The sequence below is a fragment of the Typha latifolia genome, chromosome 11 (assembly GCF_019914945.1).
Source record: "Typha latifolia isolate L0001 chromosome 11, TyphaL0001v2, whole genome shotgun sequence".
Classification (NCBI taxonomy): domain Eukaryota; kingdom Viridiplantae; phylum Streptophyta; class Magnoliopsida; order Poales; family Typhaceae; genus Typha; species Typha latifolia.
Window position 1 is genome coordinate 10,061,301 of NC_133096.1, and position 18,076 is coordinate 10,079,376.

At 36.1% G+C, this 18,076-nt stretch overlaps 2 protein-coding genes across 2 annotated transcripts; both read left to right on the forward strand.

Moving 5' to 3' along the window:
- The first annotated feature begins 749 nt into the window (after window positions 1–749).
- On the forward strand, window positions 750–9,708 carry LOC140797194 (probable LRR receptor-like serine/threonine-protein kinase At1g51880). Its single transcript, XM_073150470.1, has 13 exons — window positions 750–855; window positions 958–1,516; window positions 2,135–2,610; window positions 2,877–3,012; window positions 3,116–3,187; window positions 3,281–3,352; window positions 3,435–3,512; window positions 4,523–4,695; window positions 4,800–5,122; window positions 6,035–6,161; window positions 8,006–8,074; window positions 8,182–8,374; window positions 8,657–9,708. The coding sequence occupies exons 1-13, from the start codon at window positions 750–752 to the stop codon at window positions 9,066–9,068; spliced, it is 2,796 nt and encodes a 931-aa protein (XP_073006571.1). The 3' UTR covers window positions 9,069–9,708.
- Window positions 9,709–10,851: 1,143 nt separating this feature from the next.
- Window positions 10,852–17,536, forward strand: LOC140798265 (probable LRR receptor-like serine/threonine-protein kinase PAM74). The gene is made up of 12 exons (XM_073152070.1): window positions 10,852–11,385; window positions 11,467–11,945; window positions 12,234–12,372; window positions 12,477–12,548; window positions 12,641–12,712; window positions 12,795–12,872; window positions 13,911–14,104; window positions 14,213–14,442; window positions 15,031–15,157; window positions 16,312–16,380; window positions 16,488–16,680; window positions 16,975–17,536. The coding sequence occupies exons 1-12, from the start codon at window positions 11,057–11,059 to the stop codon at window positions 17,372–17,374; spliced, it is 2,382 nt and encodes a 793-aa protein (XP_073008171.1). The 5' UTR covers window positions 10,852–11,056; the 3' UTR covers window positions 17,375–17,536.
- Window positions 17,537–18,076: the final 540 nt, after the last annotated feature.

An 18,076-nucleotide genomic window follows, 5' to 3' on the forward strand; every position in this document is an offset into this window, starting at 1 on the left:
TCATTCCTCCTCTTAATTTTCATTGTAATCTGATATGTATGGAATGAATTAGTCTGTGAATTATTTTTCAAAAAAAAAAAGATATTATGTATGAAGTCTTTTTAGAGTTCTAATTCAATCTGCGATTTTTACAAATATTCATATATGCACCACGGATTAAGTTAACACTAGTACTATTTAGACAGGTGGCATAAAAAAAATGTACCTCATCTAGTTCAAATCATTTGTCCGTAGTGTATGTTAGGTTAAGTTATTTTGACAATGTTATTACTGTAGTTAACTCAATTTAGGAGTTTAATTAAGTTTAATTAATTAATCTAATGACAATGTGTAAGGTGCAATTTGCATATATTAAAAATGCATGAAACAGACTGCAAGTACATTATACATGAAAAGGTAGGTTGTTAACATGTTTCCAACTCCTCTTCCGAGTTAAAATTATTGAGCATCAGAAATTAGAGCTTAATTAGGAAAATAGAGTTTAATAGCGTCCGGTTTGACTTTTTAATTAGTGTGCTGTATCTCTTCTCAAACCGTTGACCTAAAGGTTGCAAACATGAATGAAGGTCAATTGTTGAAAGAAATCATAATAAAAGCTTATTATCTATGGGCTGGAGAAAAGAAGAAAGAAAAATTAAAGCAAGAAATAATACGACAAGGTCCACCGACTGGTCGATGATATATTCCGCTGCAAGTTTGCAACTGCGCATGGCGGCCATCTGAAGAAAGAATTAATGGCGTAGGCTTTGATGTGGTATCTGAACTTAGAGAAGAAGATGGTGAAATGGTGGTCTCTTCTCTTGGGCGTCTTGATTGCCGCAGTTCAAGTTCATGGCCAGACACCAAGTACTGACGGTAAGCTAACATATGTTCTAAAACACAATGATTTCAACAAGAGATATCACGGCCAATTTATACAAAGTTAAATATATTCTTCTTTCTCTTACCTATTTATAGGTTTCATTAGCATCGATTGCGGCGCCGCAGATGGTTACACCGATCGCAATACTAGTATACCCTATACTACAGACGATCAATTTATAAACACCGGGATAAACTACAACGTTGCATCGAATTATATAGACCTCTCGCTTCCAAAGCAGTACACAACTGTGAGAAGCTTTCCTGATGGAGATAGGAATTGTTACACCTTGAAGCCTGTAACCAAAGGTTTCAAGTATCTTGTAAGAGCAACCTTCATGTATGGAAACTACGACGGACGTCGAAGTGTGCAGTCCAACAGTCAGCTGTTATTTGATCTCCATATTGGAGTCACTACATTGAAGACGATGAACATCTCTGATGCAGCTCATCGTTACACATCTGAAATTATAATGGTTGCCTTGGCTGATCTCATATCAGTCTGTTTGATAAAAACGGGATCTTCGACTCCTTTCATATCTTCTTTAGAGTTGAGGCCATTGAAGGCCACAATCTATCCCATGGTTGATGATTCCGAATATTTAGTTATTTTTGGAAGAGCCAACCTAGGATCAACGACTGATATGATAATTCGGTAAGTTCAGCATCTTTTTTTTCCTCATCTCTGCTCAAAAGTATTGAACTATAATCTTTAAATGAATCTAATTAGCACAAAATTAGATTTTATGATAAAGAGATAAACGATTATGTTTGTCGGATGTTCTTAATATTAATTCCAGGCTGCACGGGTGTAATAAGCAACGCATTTATTTCCTTTTAGATATTTGCAAATCCACTTCTTCTTTATTGGTTTATTGGTATATATATATATATATAGTCAGAATTTAGTTACTATTTATCTTTATAATAAATATTTTTTCTTTCAGTATGTTGGTCTAGTAATTAATTAGTTAAAAGTGCTGTCTAAAACAACAATTTGCTGAGAAAAATTATAGAAGGCTTGAAAGTAGTTTTAACAAAAAATCTAAAATGTAAGAGGTAGTTTTAATGATTGTGTTTAACTATGGGGTTTTTAAAATAAAATAATAATAATAATAATAAACTAAGGAGTTTTTATAAATTTAATTATATTTAATTTTTTTTTGTTTATAATAATAAATTTTAGTAACAAAATAAGTGTCCACTATACAAAATATATATCCTGAATTTAATATATTAAATTAAAAAAACAAATATAATCCGTTTGACCAAGGTATCCGGACGACCGGTACGACCGGTTGTGGAAGCCATTCACCGACACCGCTGGGTGGAATGTGATATCCACAACCTCGAAGGTGAGCAACTATCTCAAAGATATGATCGAGGCCCCCACCGCCGTCCTCCAAACCGCCGTCACCTCCACCGCCGTCAACAAGAGCATCCAGTTCTACTGGATCGCCGAGGCCGCTGACCCCGTCTACTACGTCAGCCTCCACTTCTCCGAGCTCCAAGTTCTATCTTCCAATGACGTCAGAGAGTTCAACATCTTCCTCAACGGTGAACTGTGGTTCGACCACATGAGGCCACCCTACCTCATGGCCGATTATATTTACGCCGAATTGAGAAGGGCCTCTACTTATAACTTCTCGCTCGTTTCCACCACCAATGCTACTCTCCCTCCTCTCATCAATGCAATCGAGGTCTTCTCCCTCGTTAGCCTCGTGGAAGTCATGACCAACCTCGACGATGGTACGTTTTTGTTCTTTATTGTCGTTGGGTTTAGGGTTTAGGGTGTGCGTTCGGGAAGTTTACGGTTTAACCTGTAGGGTTTTGGGTTTAATTCACCAAGAAAAGGGAACCGATTCCTTGGAAAAGACTTGTCAGAAACCGATCTTTTGTGGTAAAATGCGCGTAAATTCCAGCAAAGTTTTAACGTTACTCTTGACAAGTTGTACGTTTATTCACCTTATGATGAATATTTAATGTGATTCTTCTCTTTCTTTTCTCGGTACCAGTTCATGCCATGTTGGCAATCAAGGCGGCGTATAAAGTGAAGAAAAATTGGATGGGTGATCCATGTTTTCCAAAACAGTATGTTTGGGATGGCGTCACTTGTAGCAATGGTGGTAATGATTCGAGGATTATAGCTCTGTGAGTATCCAAGATATAGGAGTTATGCAAATTTCCTTAGGAGTCATGTCTTCTTGGGAACTAGGATGAAAGGGATATCCTAATGGATTCAACTGTGCTGCAGAAACTTATCCTCCAGTGGATTGGTTGGTGAGGTATCCACTTCATTTTCCAGGCTGACAGCAATCATGACCCTGTAAGTATGAACCGTCGCGAAATTGAGCTTACTAGTACTATGAAAGTGCATGGAACTTCTAAAGTTATATCCGGTTTTGTTATTTTCTTCTAGGGATTTGTCTTACAACAACTTAAGTGGAAAAATACCTGATTCTTTAGCAGATATATCATCCCTCGAGGTCCTGTAAGTGTTAACATTAGACGTATTGTTCCAATAATCTTCAATGAATATTTTTAGGTTCTTGATGCAATCTGTCTTCATACAGAACTTTGACAGGAAACTGCATCACAGAAATCCCTGATGCCCTCATTGAAAGATCAAAAGATGGTTCACTTACATTGAGGTGTGTTTCTAATCAAGTCCTTCCACTATTCTACCAATTATAGTAGCAAAAAAGCTTCTCATGGTTCAATTACTTTTGAGGAAAGACTCAATGAACAGATGAAGCTGTATTCTAATAAACTGAAACAGCCCCAGATTCAATTCAATTCTACAGGGTAACACTGTAGTATAGCCATATGAAGATCACCTTATTTGTTAATTTGTTGATTGACTCTGTTATTCTAATTTGTGAAAAAAAATGGATAGCTATGCATCTGCAGATCTTTCAAATTGCACAAGATTAGTCCGTCTTTGAGAAGTGTAACATTGGAGATTTACTTTCAAGGTCAGACAGATTATACACAGCTTCGCTAAAATGCACATTTGATATATTCATATCAGGTGTTATGTGCTGTTAAATTTCTTAGTGTATGGGTAAGTATATCCTTTGTTTCTTTAAGATCTTATCGACTATTTTCGTCAATTTTTACCCCCCAAAAAGAAATACTTTGGTCAGAGATTTCCAAGTATACTTTCGAATGGTTGTATGCTATAACTTATAAGTATGCTTTTCTTCCTTTTCTGCTTTTAATTGGAAAGATACTATAGAAATCTATGTAATTATTGTTACTTTGAACTGATAAAGTTGAAAATAAAACGCATTCTTTTTCTTGTTTGGAATTGCAAATTGTCAGGAAGCTAGATTTGATGCTTAATTATCCTCGTAATTGGTTCTAGTGTAAATTTAAAGAAAGAAATTGGTTTTGAGGATGGTTGATGTAGAAGTGTATCTTGCACATTAGGCACATCTAAGACAGATTCAATTTTGCAGCAATGAGACACAATGTCTATACATGCTAATACAAATGTTTCTGTCAGCAATAAGATGAAATTTTCTTTCTTATTTGTACCTGTAAGTTGTAATGTTAACTGAAGTATACTGAAAGAATTTTCTTGGAGAACTCCAAAGATCTATTGCTCTTCTTGAGCTCAAATTACTGTTAATATTCCATAAACTTCTCTTGATGCTAGATTTGATAATTTCAACAAATGTAATGGTCGCGACTCTACTCCTGATGGCAACTCTAATACTGCTACAAAGAAGAAGATAACTACACCTATAATTATTGTTCTTTCAGTCGTTCCTGCCATTCTACTAGTAGTTGTGGTATATGTTGTGTGGAGAGTTACAAGAAAGCCCCAAGGTAGTTTCCTAATAGAAATCCTTGCTTCTACTGTGGTGCTTAGTTTTACCTTTCTCAAGTATCAGATAATATTCATACTTCTGTACTCTATGTTATGTTCCTAGTTATTATTACATCCGTCAATCATGAAATGGTTCGGCTGGAAATGGCATCTGGGAGCCACCAACTCAATGTGGATTGTGGATGCAGTCAATTTCCATCTGATAGTTACCAATTCAGTGTGGATTGTAAAGACAGCCAGCTGCCATTGAAGAGTCATCAATTCATGTATACAGAATTGGAGTACATTACTAATAACTTTGCTCATACCCTTGGAAAAGGAGGATTTGGGACTGTGTTTCATGGTTTCTTAGAAGATGGCACCGAGGTTGCTGTAAAGATGTGCTCTCTATCATCAGAACAAGCACCTAATCTGTTTTTGGCTGAGGTAAGTGATAACTGATTTTATGTTTCGTCAGGCATCTATTTTTGAATTTAGGTCTTTCAGTGGAGTACACGATGTAGGTTAGGATGATAAAGAACATAAAAGGTGATTAACTTTATCAAAGGAAAAAAAGGGACATTGATTGTGCCACTGAAAGCTAATCTGCTCTTGAGAGTGATGTATGACAAAGTAAGGAGTGTCCTGTGATGCAATCGTGGATCCTCTTGTAGAGGTGAAGAGAAGGTAGAAGATGAATAGAGAAAAAAATTCTAAAGAGGAAGAGTCAAGAGACTAGAGATAAACAAGCCAACCAGCCAAAGAAGCTTCTTTAGTTCTGTTTTTTTTTTCAATTAATCAATCAATCAATCAACCAATACAATTTTCATCCCTCTGATGGCCTTTTATGAAAATCATAGCTTGCTGATGGAACGATTTCCACCCCTAATGTCTCTTTTGATAACCCAACAAATCCTAATTTGGACATTTTAGGATCACTAAAATAGCTCGTGATTACTATAACAATGAATAGTATATGCTACAGTACCACTAAACAGTATTGCTACAGCAAATTCAGTAGATAATTTGTAGATAAATATATTAAAAAAAAACTGTAAGATCTAATTAGACTTCAACTTTTTATTCAGGGATTGTTGTGATTGTGACATTCTGTGACATATGTGCTTATATGAAGAGAGGTGCTTATAATTACCACAAAAAATATACTTCCTTGATTATATATAATAGAAGACAAAATTGTTGTTGTCTTCTCTTTTCTCAAGCTTAGGGCTGCCTTGATGTGAGTTCAGATTTTTATAATTTATTCAACAAGAACATAAGATTTCAGTTGACTCATTGGCCATTAGGATACTACTATGCAGAGCTTCCTTTGATTACATTTTCAAGTATGTTCTGTAGGTTCAGAATTTGTCAAGAGTTCGTCACAGGAACCTGGTTTCCTTGGTTGGCTACTGCATGGATAGACATTGTTTGGCAGTCGTTTATGAGTATATGCCACTTGGAAGCCTTCAAGATCACTTGAAAGGTTGGTGAACGAATGACTTAACTGCTATCTAAGTCTATCATGTAGTGTATATCTAGCTTAAAGCTTAGTCTTTTTTTCTAGTGGTTAAATGCTTTCTTAATTATGTCTCCAAATTTGTATACAATTCTTTTCTCTTCTGGCCGATAACATTATTCCGTCTTTGTTTCCTTTTCTAATAGGTTTCTCTTTTTGTTGGCAACAGTCATGATTCTACCAGTATTCAATTAACTAGATTGCATACATGTGAAATATTACAAAATCAACTGCCACTATTTTCAATATTAAAGTTTGTAGCACATTTGATATTCTCATGAATAGTCTTATAGCATGGAATATGTAAAAGGTGGGTGCCCCCATGTATAAGGCTCCTTCCAAAGCAAGGTCTAGAAGAGAAGATATATACAGCCTTATCCTCATTTCTAAAAAGGTTCTTTTGATAATTTGAACCTACGAACTAAATATAGTCTAACTGCAAAAGGCTCTTACCTATATGGGTCTAAGGAGAGAAGATGTATGTAACTTACCTTCATTTCTGAAGAGGTTGTATCCAACAGTTGAACCTATGACCTCTTGGATCCAAGTGCAAGCTCACAACAAGTGAAGCCCTCTACTTAAACCCATGAGCTGTTATATAAATATATAATACTTCTTAAAAAATGTGTTCTGTATTAGCCTTTTGTTTAATACTTCTTTTGTACATGGGGTTTATATTGTTAATCTAGGCATTAACTTCATTATTGCTAGCCGTATTTTCCTTTTCCTCTATTGACTCCTTTGTCAATCACTTATTAAACTACTATATGTGACTAATCAATCGAAAATCTACCTAATCTCACCTTGTTTCTTTCATTTCCAATTTCACCTATCCTACTTCCTTTTTGAATTTCATCTCCTTTATACCATCCTTGACCTTACCAATCCAAAATATATTTATTGTTTATATGGAAAACTTGTCTTTTAAGATCTAGAACTTCCAAAATATTCATCAAATGAAGTGTCAAGTAAATCCAACTTTGCTCCATAACATTTTCTTCCAGTAGAACTTGTCGATTCTTACTTCTTATGTACTAACCAAACTTTTTCTTAACCAAGCTAGTTTTATAGAATATTGAACATCAAATCCACTCACTGCTTTGCAAAAGTTGAGTTGGATTAATTAGCTGTCTGACTTTATTGTCTGACGATTCTGCAATAGAAGGAATTGTTTCTCAACTAGTGCTTCAAATGAAATTTGTTAAGCTCTAAATTCTAAAGCATAGCCAGATAACTCCTCCTCTTGTTTTTCTTTAGATTTCTTAGATTGATCGATTTGATTTTCTCTTCGAAGTAATTTTGGGTATATATCCGTTAATGATAGAATCACTGATACATATTGCATAGCACATTACATAAGCTGTTAAAAACTAGAGTAAATTCTTGCCAACATAATGGCTGTCAAGCATGATTCTTTTGATTTAGTTAGCACTGAAACATCGACTATCATGTAGATTTTAAATACAAGCTCACAGTGTTGGAATTTTATGAAGTTCACATTTCCTTGGTAGAGTATATTTTATCGGCTAAAATGTGGTTGTTGAAGAATATGTTGACAAGAAAAAGAATTAGATGAACTTTGAGTTTCTATATAAAGCATGTAGTTCTTGGTGCATCAGGAATAAAAGAAAAGATAGTTCACTTGTTTCACATGGAATGACAAAGCACCTAAAATCGGAAAGTTTTATTGCTTGAAAGGTATTAATGTTTTATTGTCATTGCAAGGAGTACTGACAAGCGTATTATGGATAGAAGTTTCTGCATTTGCATGTAGCAAGCATTACTAATGTATTGTCTTTATAACATTAAAGGTAAAACCGGTGTTGCTAGAGTCTTGAGTTGGGCAGAGCGCCTCAGAATAGTACTTGATGCTGCACAAGGTTTTGGGGCAATATAATGCATCTTTCTTGTCCATTTTTCTCTTATACATTAAGATAAATAATCTTTTCCATTTCCTTACTCATTAGATGGCTTTGACTTGATATAGGCTTGGACTATCTGTACAATGGATGCCCAATGCCAATAATTCACAGAGATGTAAAGACCAGCAACATTCTTTTGGGCCAAAATTTGGAGGCTAAGGTGTCTGATTTCGGTCTCTCTAAGGCCTTTCACAGTGATTTACAAACACATGTTTCAATGACAGCGCTTGCTTTCTCTCCAGGCTACATTGATCCAATGTATGTCGCCGTACTTTTTTTTCCTTTATGCTTTAGAATTTGGTCGTTTGGGACATCTCATTACTAAAGGGAGGAATTCTTGTCAAGATTGGAAATTATTTGACTTAATGTAACCACAACTTGAATACATATATGTTTAGTCAAGAATATATCTTGATAAAAGATTTCATGAATCATGATAAACACAAGGAAAAGAAAAACAATTTTCAAAGTATAGGATATTATGATTCTTTAGAAGTTGTTTATTTCTACCTAACCTTGATTCTCTTTGTACTTATTAAGGTGCTTGCAATCTTGGAAATTCAATGAGAAGACTGATGTGTACAGCTTTGGGGTGGTTCTTTTGGAAATTATCACAGGAGAACCTCCTATTCGGTGTATGGGTGATGTTCATCTAATTGAACGTGTTCAACAGAGTTTTAGGGCAGGGGATATCGATGCAATTGTTGATGCAATGTTGCAAGGGATGTACAATGCTGACTCTGTCTGGAAGGTTGCAGAGCTAGCACTGAACTGCACAGGAAGAGCCATTAATCAGAGACCAAAGATGGCTGAAGTTGTCGCGCAGCTTAGAAAGATCTTGGAACTTGAGACTGCTAGAAGGAGCAAGAACATGACTGGTGAAAACACTGCCTCAAGACAAGACATTGCATACATGAAAGAATCCGCCATATTTAGTCCATCTGCAAGATAACCTGATCCGTCTCCGTTCCATCAAGCGCGCATTGAATTTGTAGTTGTGTTGCTTTGCGGGTGGTATGCAGTTTGACTTCTGTGTATTTGCAATAATTGTGCAGTGATAACCGTTCTTCAGAATAATCAAGCTTCTTATGACTTACTGAGACTGCTACAACAAAGCAATGTGGACTCAGAGAACCTGTCTTGCTAATAATATGAGAGCTTCTATCTCTGTTATATTGTTGTAGTAATAATATATTAGTTTCTTCATTACAGACCATTTGATCTGAGTAGAGAAGGAATTCTATATTAACTGGCTTGGCTGGAGCCACTTGAGTCGACAGCAGCACTGTTGCACATTCAGAAACTGACCTGTGAAACGATCTTGGTCATGGTTTGTTGTAAAAGCAATCTTAGCACAAGGTGGGCTTTTCCCAAGTTCACAATCTGTGTTCTGCATAGATTTTGTGTCAGAGGCCGATGTCCAAGTTGACCAGGGATGTACACTTGTACTGTGATTTTATACTCCGGGACGTAGGCTGGGGATGGAACTATTCTTAACGATGGCTTGTGTTTGTAAAATACATTTCTGTTTTGTAAATAGTCAACTTTTCGAAATGTTTTCATCTCTCAGTTGTTTGATTCATATATCAGTTCATCATGTGCAGAGAAATTGATTTTCCTCTGTCAGCTTGGCTTTACAAGAGTTCATCAGTTATTCGCGGAAGTTTCTGCATTTGAATAGCAAGCATTTCTAATGGGTTCTTTTATGACCTTGAGTTGGGCTAAAATCTGAAGGTTATCTAATTTTAGGCTCTCCTCCAAGGCCTTCCGCTCTTCGCCATGGTTTTTGATCGTAGCCAGATAACTCCTCTTGCTATTATTAAACAAATAATCTCCTCTGTTTAATACACAAGTAAGTTAAGTCACATGCTCGATTCACTTAATAAGAGATAAGGAATGTCGAATTTATTCTCATTCTCTTGTAATAGCCCGATTACCTAACATGATAGGCTTACTCTATTTGCTCTCCTCATAATTTAAGTATATAAATTAAAGCGTCCAGGTTACTATTGTTTAGAACGTATTTGGGTTATTTCGATATTTCACATGATACTAGACAAAGTATTTAATACTGATGTCCTGTTGATATCAGAATAAAAATAGAGAAATCGTTCAAGATACAATCTTAATAAAAAATAAGTCCAAAAATCAGGTTATGATTTTAAAGTTCCCTGGAATTTAACGCGCCCGCTGTTTGACATTTGTTAAACCGTTGACCTGAAGCTGGCAAAGGTCAGAGGTCGTCGTGTATTGGAGATGCACTCAGAAATGTTTGTCTATGGGTGGGAGAGGAAATTTTTTATGTAATATAAGTAATAGGATGATGCATGGAGTCTATAAAGAGTTACCATGAGGAGGAATTAATGGCTTAGGTTGCAATGGGGCATCTGAGCTTAGAGAAGAAGATGGTGTTCTGGTACAGATCTCTTCTCCTGGGTGTCTTCATTGCAGCAGTTGAAGTTCATAGCCAATCTCCTAGTACTGAGGGTACGTTACATATATATGCGTTCTTCCTCAAGCTTCTACTACTAGTCCTCGTTGTTGCAATGCCTTTTCATTAATTCTTCGACGCAACGAGATCATCAAGTTTATAGATCAAATTCTATGATTCTACTGTTACTTCACATTATCGTTGCTTCTAGACAGGGTTTATTACAAATTGATCAAGTTTTCTTTTATATACCTTTCTTTTATGTAGGTTTTGTTAGCGTAGACTGTGGCGCCACTGGTAATTTCGTAGACAGCACTACAGGAATAACCTATGCCGCAGATGATCAATTTATAGATACCGGAATAAAGTACAATATTTCTTCGAAATATTTGGACTCCTCGCTTCCGAAGTATTATTCAACTGTGAGAAGCTTTCCTGAGGGAGATCGGAATTGTTACACCTTAACACGAACAAACCAAGATAATAATTATCTTATAAGAGCAACCTTTATGTATGGAAACTACGATGGAAAAAATAGTGTGCAAAAGAATAGCCCACTCCTATTCGATCTCCATATAAGGATGGATCCTTGGGGCACGGTGAACATCTCCGATCCATCCACTCCTTTCACATACGAAATTATAGCTTTCATCGCAGCCAATAATTGGGTATCAGTTTGTCTGATAAGAACCGGCTCTTCTTCGACTCCTTTCATATCTTCGTTGGAGCTGAGGCCAATGAAGGAGACATTCTTTTCCACCTTTAGGCAAAGTTTCTTCGGTAATCCCGTATCAGTGATGCGGCGCAACTTGGGAGCAAGGGGCGATAAGATAATTCGGTGAGAGAGATTAAGACTAGATAGCATTGAACATGTCTTCCATCTTCCTTAATACAATGCATATTAAATATGAGTTTATAGATATCCCGACGACCCGTACGACCGCATCTGGGAGCCTATGAACATTACCCTCCACGAGTTATCCACTACCAAGGCAGTCGAGCGTAACAAAAGTATTGACGAGTTCGAGGTCCCTTCCGTCGTGCTCCAGACCGCCTCCGTGTCGGCTAGCGTCAACGACAGCATAAGGTTCCGGTGGCACTGGGACTTCAAATCCGATATGTTATACTATTTCGTCTTTCATTTCTCTGAGCTCGAACTCCTCCCAAAGAAGGACGTGAGGGAGTTCAATGTCTACATCGATGACTACATGTACAGGTTAAACTATACGCCAACCTACCTCAAGTCGGGCTTTGTACATGGGCCTCATTTCCCATTACCCTCTCAGAATGTGTCCATTTTAAATGCGACCAAGAGAGCCACTCGTCCTCCCCTTCTCAATGCGTTTGAGATCTATACTCTCGCACAAAGAGGTCGCACAAGGACTAACGTCGGGGACGGTATGTTACTTCTTGAAGCACTTTGAATTTCCATTTTTTTGCTTCTACTTATTGTGTATGATGTCACATAAAAAAAAATGTCAAGCTAAAAAATGCACCTTTTTTTTTAAGTTCTCAGATCTCAATTGATATCAGTGCATTTCCTTCAACTTTAATAAATATAGAAACCAATTTAGGTTCACTTCCTCAAAATAGAACACTTCTTCTCTTCGAATTGCTGCATTTGGTCTGTTGTGCGACAATGATAATTCAACGTCATCTCTATTCTGTTTCATTTTGCGGCACCAGTTGAAGCCATGTTGAAAATCAAGAACGCGTATAAATTGAAGAAAAATTGGGTGGGTGATCCATGTCTTCCAGAAAATTATACTTGGGATGGTCTGAGTTGTATCGCCAATAATGATCATGAATCAAGGATTACAGCTATGTGCGTATCCAAGAAAGAGAACTCATGCAAATTCCCTTAAAAGTCATGTTTTTGTTGGAAATTGTATATGAAACGATATCCTAATTGATTCAACTGTGCTGCAGAAACCTATCCTCCAGTGGATTGGTTGGTCCGGTGTCCACTTCCTTTTCCAGTCTCTCCAAAGTCCTGTTCCTGTAAGTAGGAAATGTGCCGAAATTCGGCAGAATAGTGTTACAAAGTACAAGGAACATCTAAAGTCATATCCAGTTTTGCTATTTTATTTTAGGGATTTGTCTTACAACAATTTAAGTGGAAAAATACCTGATTCTCTGGCAATGATGCCGCATCTCGGGGTCCTGTAAGTGTTAGCATCAGATCTACTGTTCTGATTAGTTTCAATGAATATTTTTAGGTCCTTGATGCAATCTGCCTCTGTACAGAAATCTAACTGGAAACTGCATCACAGAAGTCCCTAAAGGCTTACTTGAAAAATCAAAAGATGGTTCACTTATATTAAGGTTTGTTTCTAATCAAATCTTTCTACTGTTTTACAAATTATAGTAGTAAAAAAGCTTGTCGTGGTTCAATTACTTTCGAGAAAAATCTCCACGAATTCTATATTCTAATGAACTAAAACAGCCCCAGATTTGTTTCAAATTCTTTGTGGACACTCTGTAATATAACCGTTCAAGATCACCTTATGGATAAAGTTATTTGTTAGCTCTGTTATTCTAATTTATGAAAAAAAAAACAAATAGTTATTTATCTGCAGATTCTTTTAAGTAGCACAAGCGTAGTCAATCTTTGAGAAGTGTAACATCTGCAGATTACTTTTAAATGCCAAAACAAACAACGCATTGCTTCGCAGGTGTTGTATTCAATTAAGCTTCTCCGGAATAAGTCTAAGTATATCCTTAATTTTTTGAAGATCTAATTGACTATATTGTATACTTTTCTCCAAAAGAATTGAATATTTTTTTCAGTGTTCCAATTCATTCTGAAATAGGATAATAATATGCTATATATCATGATGTGGAGAAGGAAATTTTAAATTTTAATATGACCATCTTAAAAGTATACTTTTCTACTTTTCTTCCTTTTTACAACTATAAGGATTGTAGGATACTATGAATCTATCATATTATTGTTACATTTTCTGAAATAGTTGAATCTTGAAAATGAAAAGTTTTCTTTTTTTCTTGTTTGGAATTGCAAATTGTTAGGCAACTACACTATTTGGTGCTTAATCATACTTGTAATTGGTTATACTGTAAATTCAAATTAAAGGAATTAGTTTTCAGAATGGTTGAGGTAGGAGTGTTTCATGCACATTAGGTACATAAGATGGATTCAACATCATGTTATTGATTTACAAGATGAAACAAGTGTTTCTGTCAACAATAAGGCGGAATCTTCTCTCTCTCTCTCTTTTTTCTTATAATTCGTAATGTGAGTTGAAGTATATTAAAAGATTATTCATGGGGCACCCTAAAAGTTCCATTATTATTCTTGAGCTCAAATTACTGCTAATATTACATAAATTTTTCTGATGCTAGATTTGACAACAATACAAACACATGTGGTAGCAACCCTACCCCTGGTGGAAACCCTACTCCCAGTAACAATTCTACTACTATTACGAAGAAGAAGATAAGTACACCTGTTATTGTAGTTCTTTCAGTTGTTCCTGCCATTCTGTTGCTAGTGGTGGTGGTACTTATTTTTTGGAGAATTAAAAGAAAGACCCAAGGTAGTTTTGTAACAGCAATTGTTGCTCCTATTTAATGCTTACTTTTACTTGAATACCAAAATTAGAACTTATATGTTATGATTATGTTATGACTATCTATTATTCCAGCTGGCAAGCGTACGCGATCTGATGTGGAACATAAAGATAATAAACTGCCATTTGAGAGTCGTCAATTCATGTATACGGAATTGGAAAATATAACTAAGAAATTTTCACATACCCTTGGAAAAGGAGGATTTGGGACTGTTTTTCATGGTTCTGTGGAAGATGGAATGGAGGTTGCTGTCAAGATATGCTCTCTATCATCAGAACAAGCACCTAATCTGTTTTTGGCTGAGGTAACCGATTTTGTATCTTGTCAGGCTTCTAGTATTTGAATATCAGGTCTTTAGGCACAGTATATTGATAGGGGTTAGAATGCTAAAGAAAATAAAGGTGCTTAACATTCCCAAGAAATAGAAGGGTGCATAGACACTCGATTTGCTATAGATGGATGATGACATTGAATCTGCAATAAAACATTGGCCATGCCACTGAAAGGTATCTAATGTAAAACAAAGTTGGGGTCATATGATGCAATTTTGCACAGTCAAGTAGAGATGAATAGGCTATAGAGATTAGAGAGTATAGATATAAAAGATGTAGAGGGAATAAGAGGAGATTAGAAAGAGGATAAAAGGTCAACCTGGCCAAAGAAGCTTCTTTACTTCCTTTCTCCTAACCAATTCATCTATTAGAATTTTCAGCCCTTGAATAGAAGCTTTTACTTCTAATTGGATTTTTTAAACTTCAACCTAGAATTCAATTCTTCTTCAGGGATTGTTGTGATTGTGTGACATATGCTTTTATGAAGAGAGTTGCTTATAATTTTCCTTCTTTTCTCTTGTCTCAAGCTCCTTGATAATATTTTGAACTATGTAATGTAGATTGAGAATTTGTCAAGGGTTCATCACAAGAACCTAGTTACTTTGGTTGGCTACTGCATGGATAGAGGTCGAATGGCAGTCATTTATGAGTATATGCCTCTTGGAAGCCTTGAAGATCATTTGAGAGGTTGGTTAGCAAGTAATTTAACAGCTATATAAATATATCAGATAGTTCATATCTAGCTTAATGCTTAGTTTGCTTCTAGTTGGTAATTGCTCTTTGATTATTTCTCCCTATGGGTTAATCATTCTTTTCTCCTCTTTTGTAGAAAATGGTCACACAGATCTAGCCAATATAATCTTTTCATCTTTGTTTCCTTTTCTAATATACAATGTTCCAAAAGGTGAAATCATTCTTTAATCGGTCAGTGAACTGCATAGCATATATGTAGACACTGATACATATGGGGATGCATATGTGTTTGATATTTAAAAGCACAGAAATTGATAAGTATTTGCAAAACAACTTGAAAATTGAAAGAAATAAAAAATGTTGTTGGTTCTCACTTTTGCACTAGCCTAGTTCTGTAGTTTTCTTTCCTAGCTAACTGTATAGGTTATAAAATATTGAACATCAAATCAGATTAGAAGATTTCACTGCAATATGAGATTTTTCTGTTTAAATTAATTAGCAGAATGATCGGATTGTTGGGTGATTCTGCAATCAAAAGAATTATTTCTGAACAAGTAGTTCAGATATAATTTGCTAGGCTTCAGTTATATTGAATATTGCTCTTATCCTACTTTTGTTTACTTCAATTCTTGGATAGATTTGGCTTGACTTGCCCTTTTAACTAATTTTGGGTATGAGGATCTCATTAATGATAGAATTACTGCATACATAGCACATCTGATGCGCTGTTAAAATAGAGGTAATTCTTGCTAACATAATGATATCATTTGTCAAGCATAGTTCTCTTTTTAATTATTACTGAAATTCAGGCTCTTATGAAAATTTTACATATGGACCGGCGATTTCAAATTTATAAATTTTGCATTATTCCTAGCAGAGAACATTTTGTTGGCTAAATTAGGAAACAGAGTCAGGTGAACTGTGGATTCCTACGTAAAGCATGCATGCATCTTTTCTTGTTGTGGCAGGAATCGAAAAAGATAGTTGTTCCAGAGGAACACATAGATTTCACATATCAGATAGTTATTGCTTGGAAAGTATTAATAGTTGGATGTCATTGCAAGGAGCTCTGACGAGTGTATTATGCATAAAAGTTTCTGCATTTGCATAGTAAGCATTACTAATGGATCTTTTTATGATCTTTAAAGGAAAAGCTGGCAATGCTAGAGCCTTAAGTTGGCCAGAGCGACTCCAAATAGCAGTTGACACTGCACAAGGTTTTGGGGCCATATAATGCATCTTTCTTGCCCGCTCTCTTATGTATTAAGCTAAACAATCCTTTAACTTTTCCTTTAGTCGTGAGTTGGTCTTTGACTTGATATAGGCCTGGACTACCTGCACAATGGAATGCCGATGCCAATAATTCACAGAGACATAAAGACCAGCAACATTCTTTTGGGCCAAAATCTGGAGGTTAAGGTATCTGATTTTGGGTTAGCTAAGGCCTTCCACAGTGATTTACAAACACATGTTTCAATGACAGCGCTTGCTTTCAGTCCAGGCTACATTGATCCTATGTATGTTTCTGTGCCTTCTTTTTTTTTTCCTTTACATTGAAGAAGTCAATGGTTCGGGAATTCTCATTTTTAATCCTCTAGTCAAGATGGGAAATGATTTGACTTAATATTGCCTCCAAACCACAATCTTTAAAATATACATGCTTTGTTCAGAAACAATATTACTTGATAGAAAATCTCATGGTAAATGAAGGAAAGAAAAACAAGTTTCTCCAAATTCACATATAGGATATCATGATTCTTTTAAATTTGTTTGTGACTACCTAACCTTGATGCTTTTCCATGCTTATGAAGGTGCTTGGAAACTTGGAAATTCAATGAGAAGACTGATGTGTACAGCTTTGGTGTGGTTCTTTTGGAACTTATCACAGGAGAACCTCCTATTCGGCATGACAGGGATGTTCAGATAATTGAAAATGTTCAGCTGAGTTTTGAGGCAGGGGATATTAATGCAATAGTCGATGCAAGGTTGCAAGGGATGTACGACACTGAATCTGTCTGGAAGGTCACAGAGCTAGCAATGAATTGCACCACATTGGACGTTGATCACAGACCAAAGATGCCTGAAGTTGTGATGCAACTGAGGGAGAGCTTGGAACGTGAAACTACTGAAAGGAGCAAGAGCATGACTACTGAAAGCCAAGGCATGCCATTCATGAAAGAATCAACCACATTTGGTCCATCTGCAAGATAAGTTGATCCCAGCTTCGTTCCATCGAGTGTGAGTTGAATTTGTTCGATTGAATATGTAGTTTTGTGGCTTTGAGTGTGGTATGCAACGTTGTGATGTCTATTGTATTGCAATAATTGTGCAGCGAGAACCATACTTCAGAATAATAGTATGCCAATTTCTTTATTTTGTCGCACAGACTATTTGTTCAGTAGAAGGAAGCCCATATTGACTGGCCTGGCTGGAGCCACTTGAGTTGGCAAAGCGGAGAGCCAGATCAGAAATTATTGAAAGTCCTTTCAACCGCACATTTGGAAAACTTAGATGTAAAATCCATACTCGACGTGGTTTTCTGTAAAACAAATCTGAGCACAAGCTGAGCTTTTCCCAGGTTCACCATCTGTGTTCTGCATAGATCTTGAGTCGTCCTGTTGTCCAATTAATTTGTATAGAAGATAGATTCTTCTATACATTGAAGGGCATCAAATCAGCAGGATATTTCTAAAGATGCCTGATGAATGTTGGCATTCCTTACACAATTATACCCCTAATGGCATCAATATATAGAATGTTCAATAGAAAAATCTGAGAAAAATGAGGCTGACACGGCCGATGCACTGCCGTCTGCATTCACCTGATGAGGTTGCCGGATTTAAGAAGATCATGTAGATTAATCTCCACTGTGTAGGGTGATTCATATGTTTAACACACGTCACTCAGGTCTGT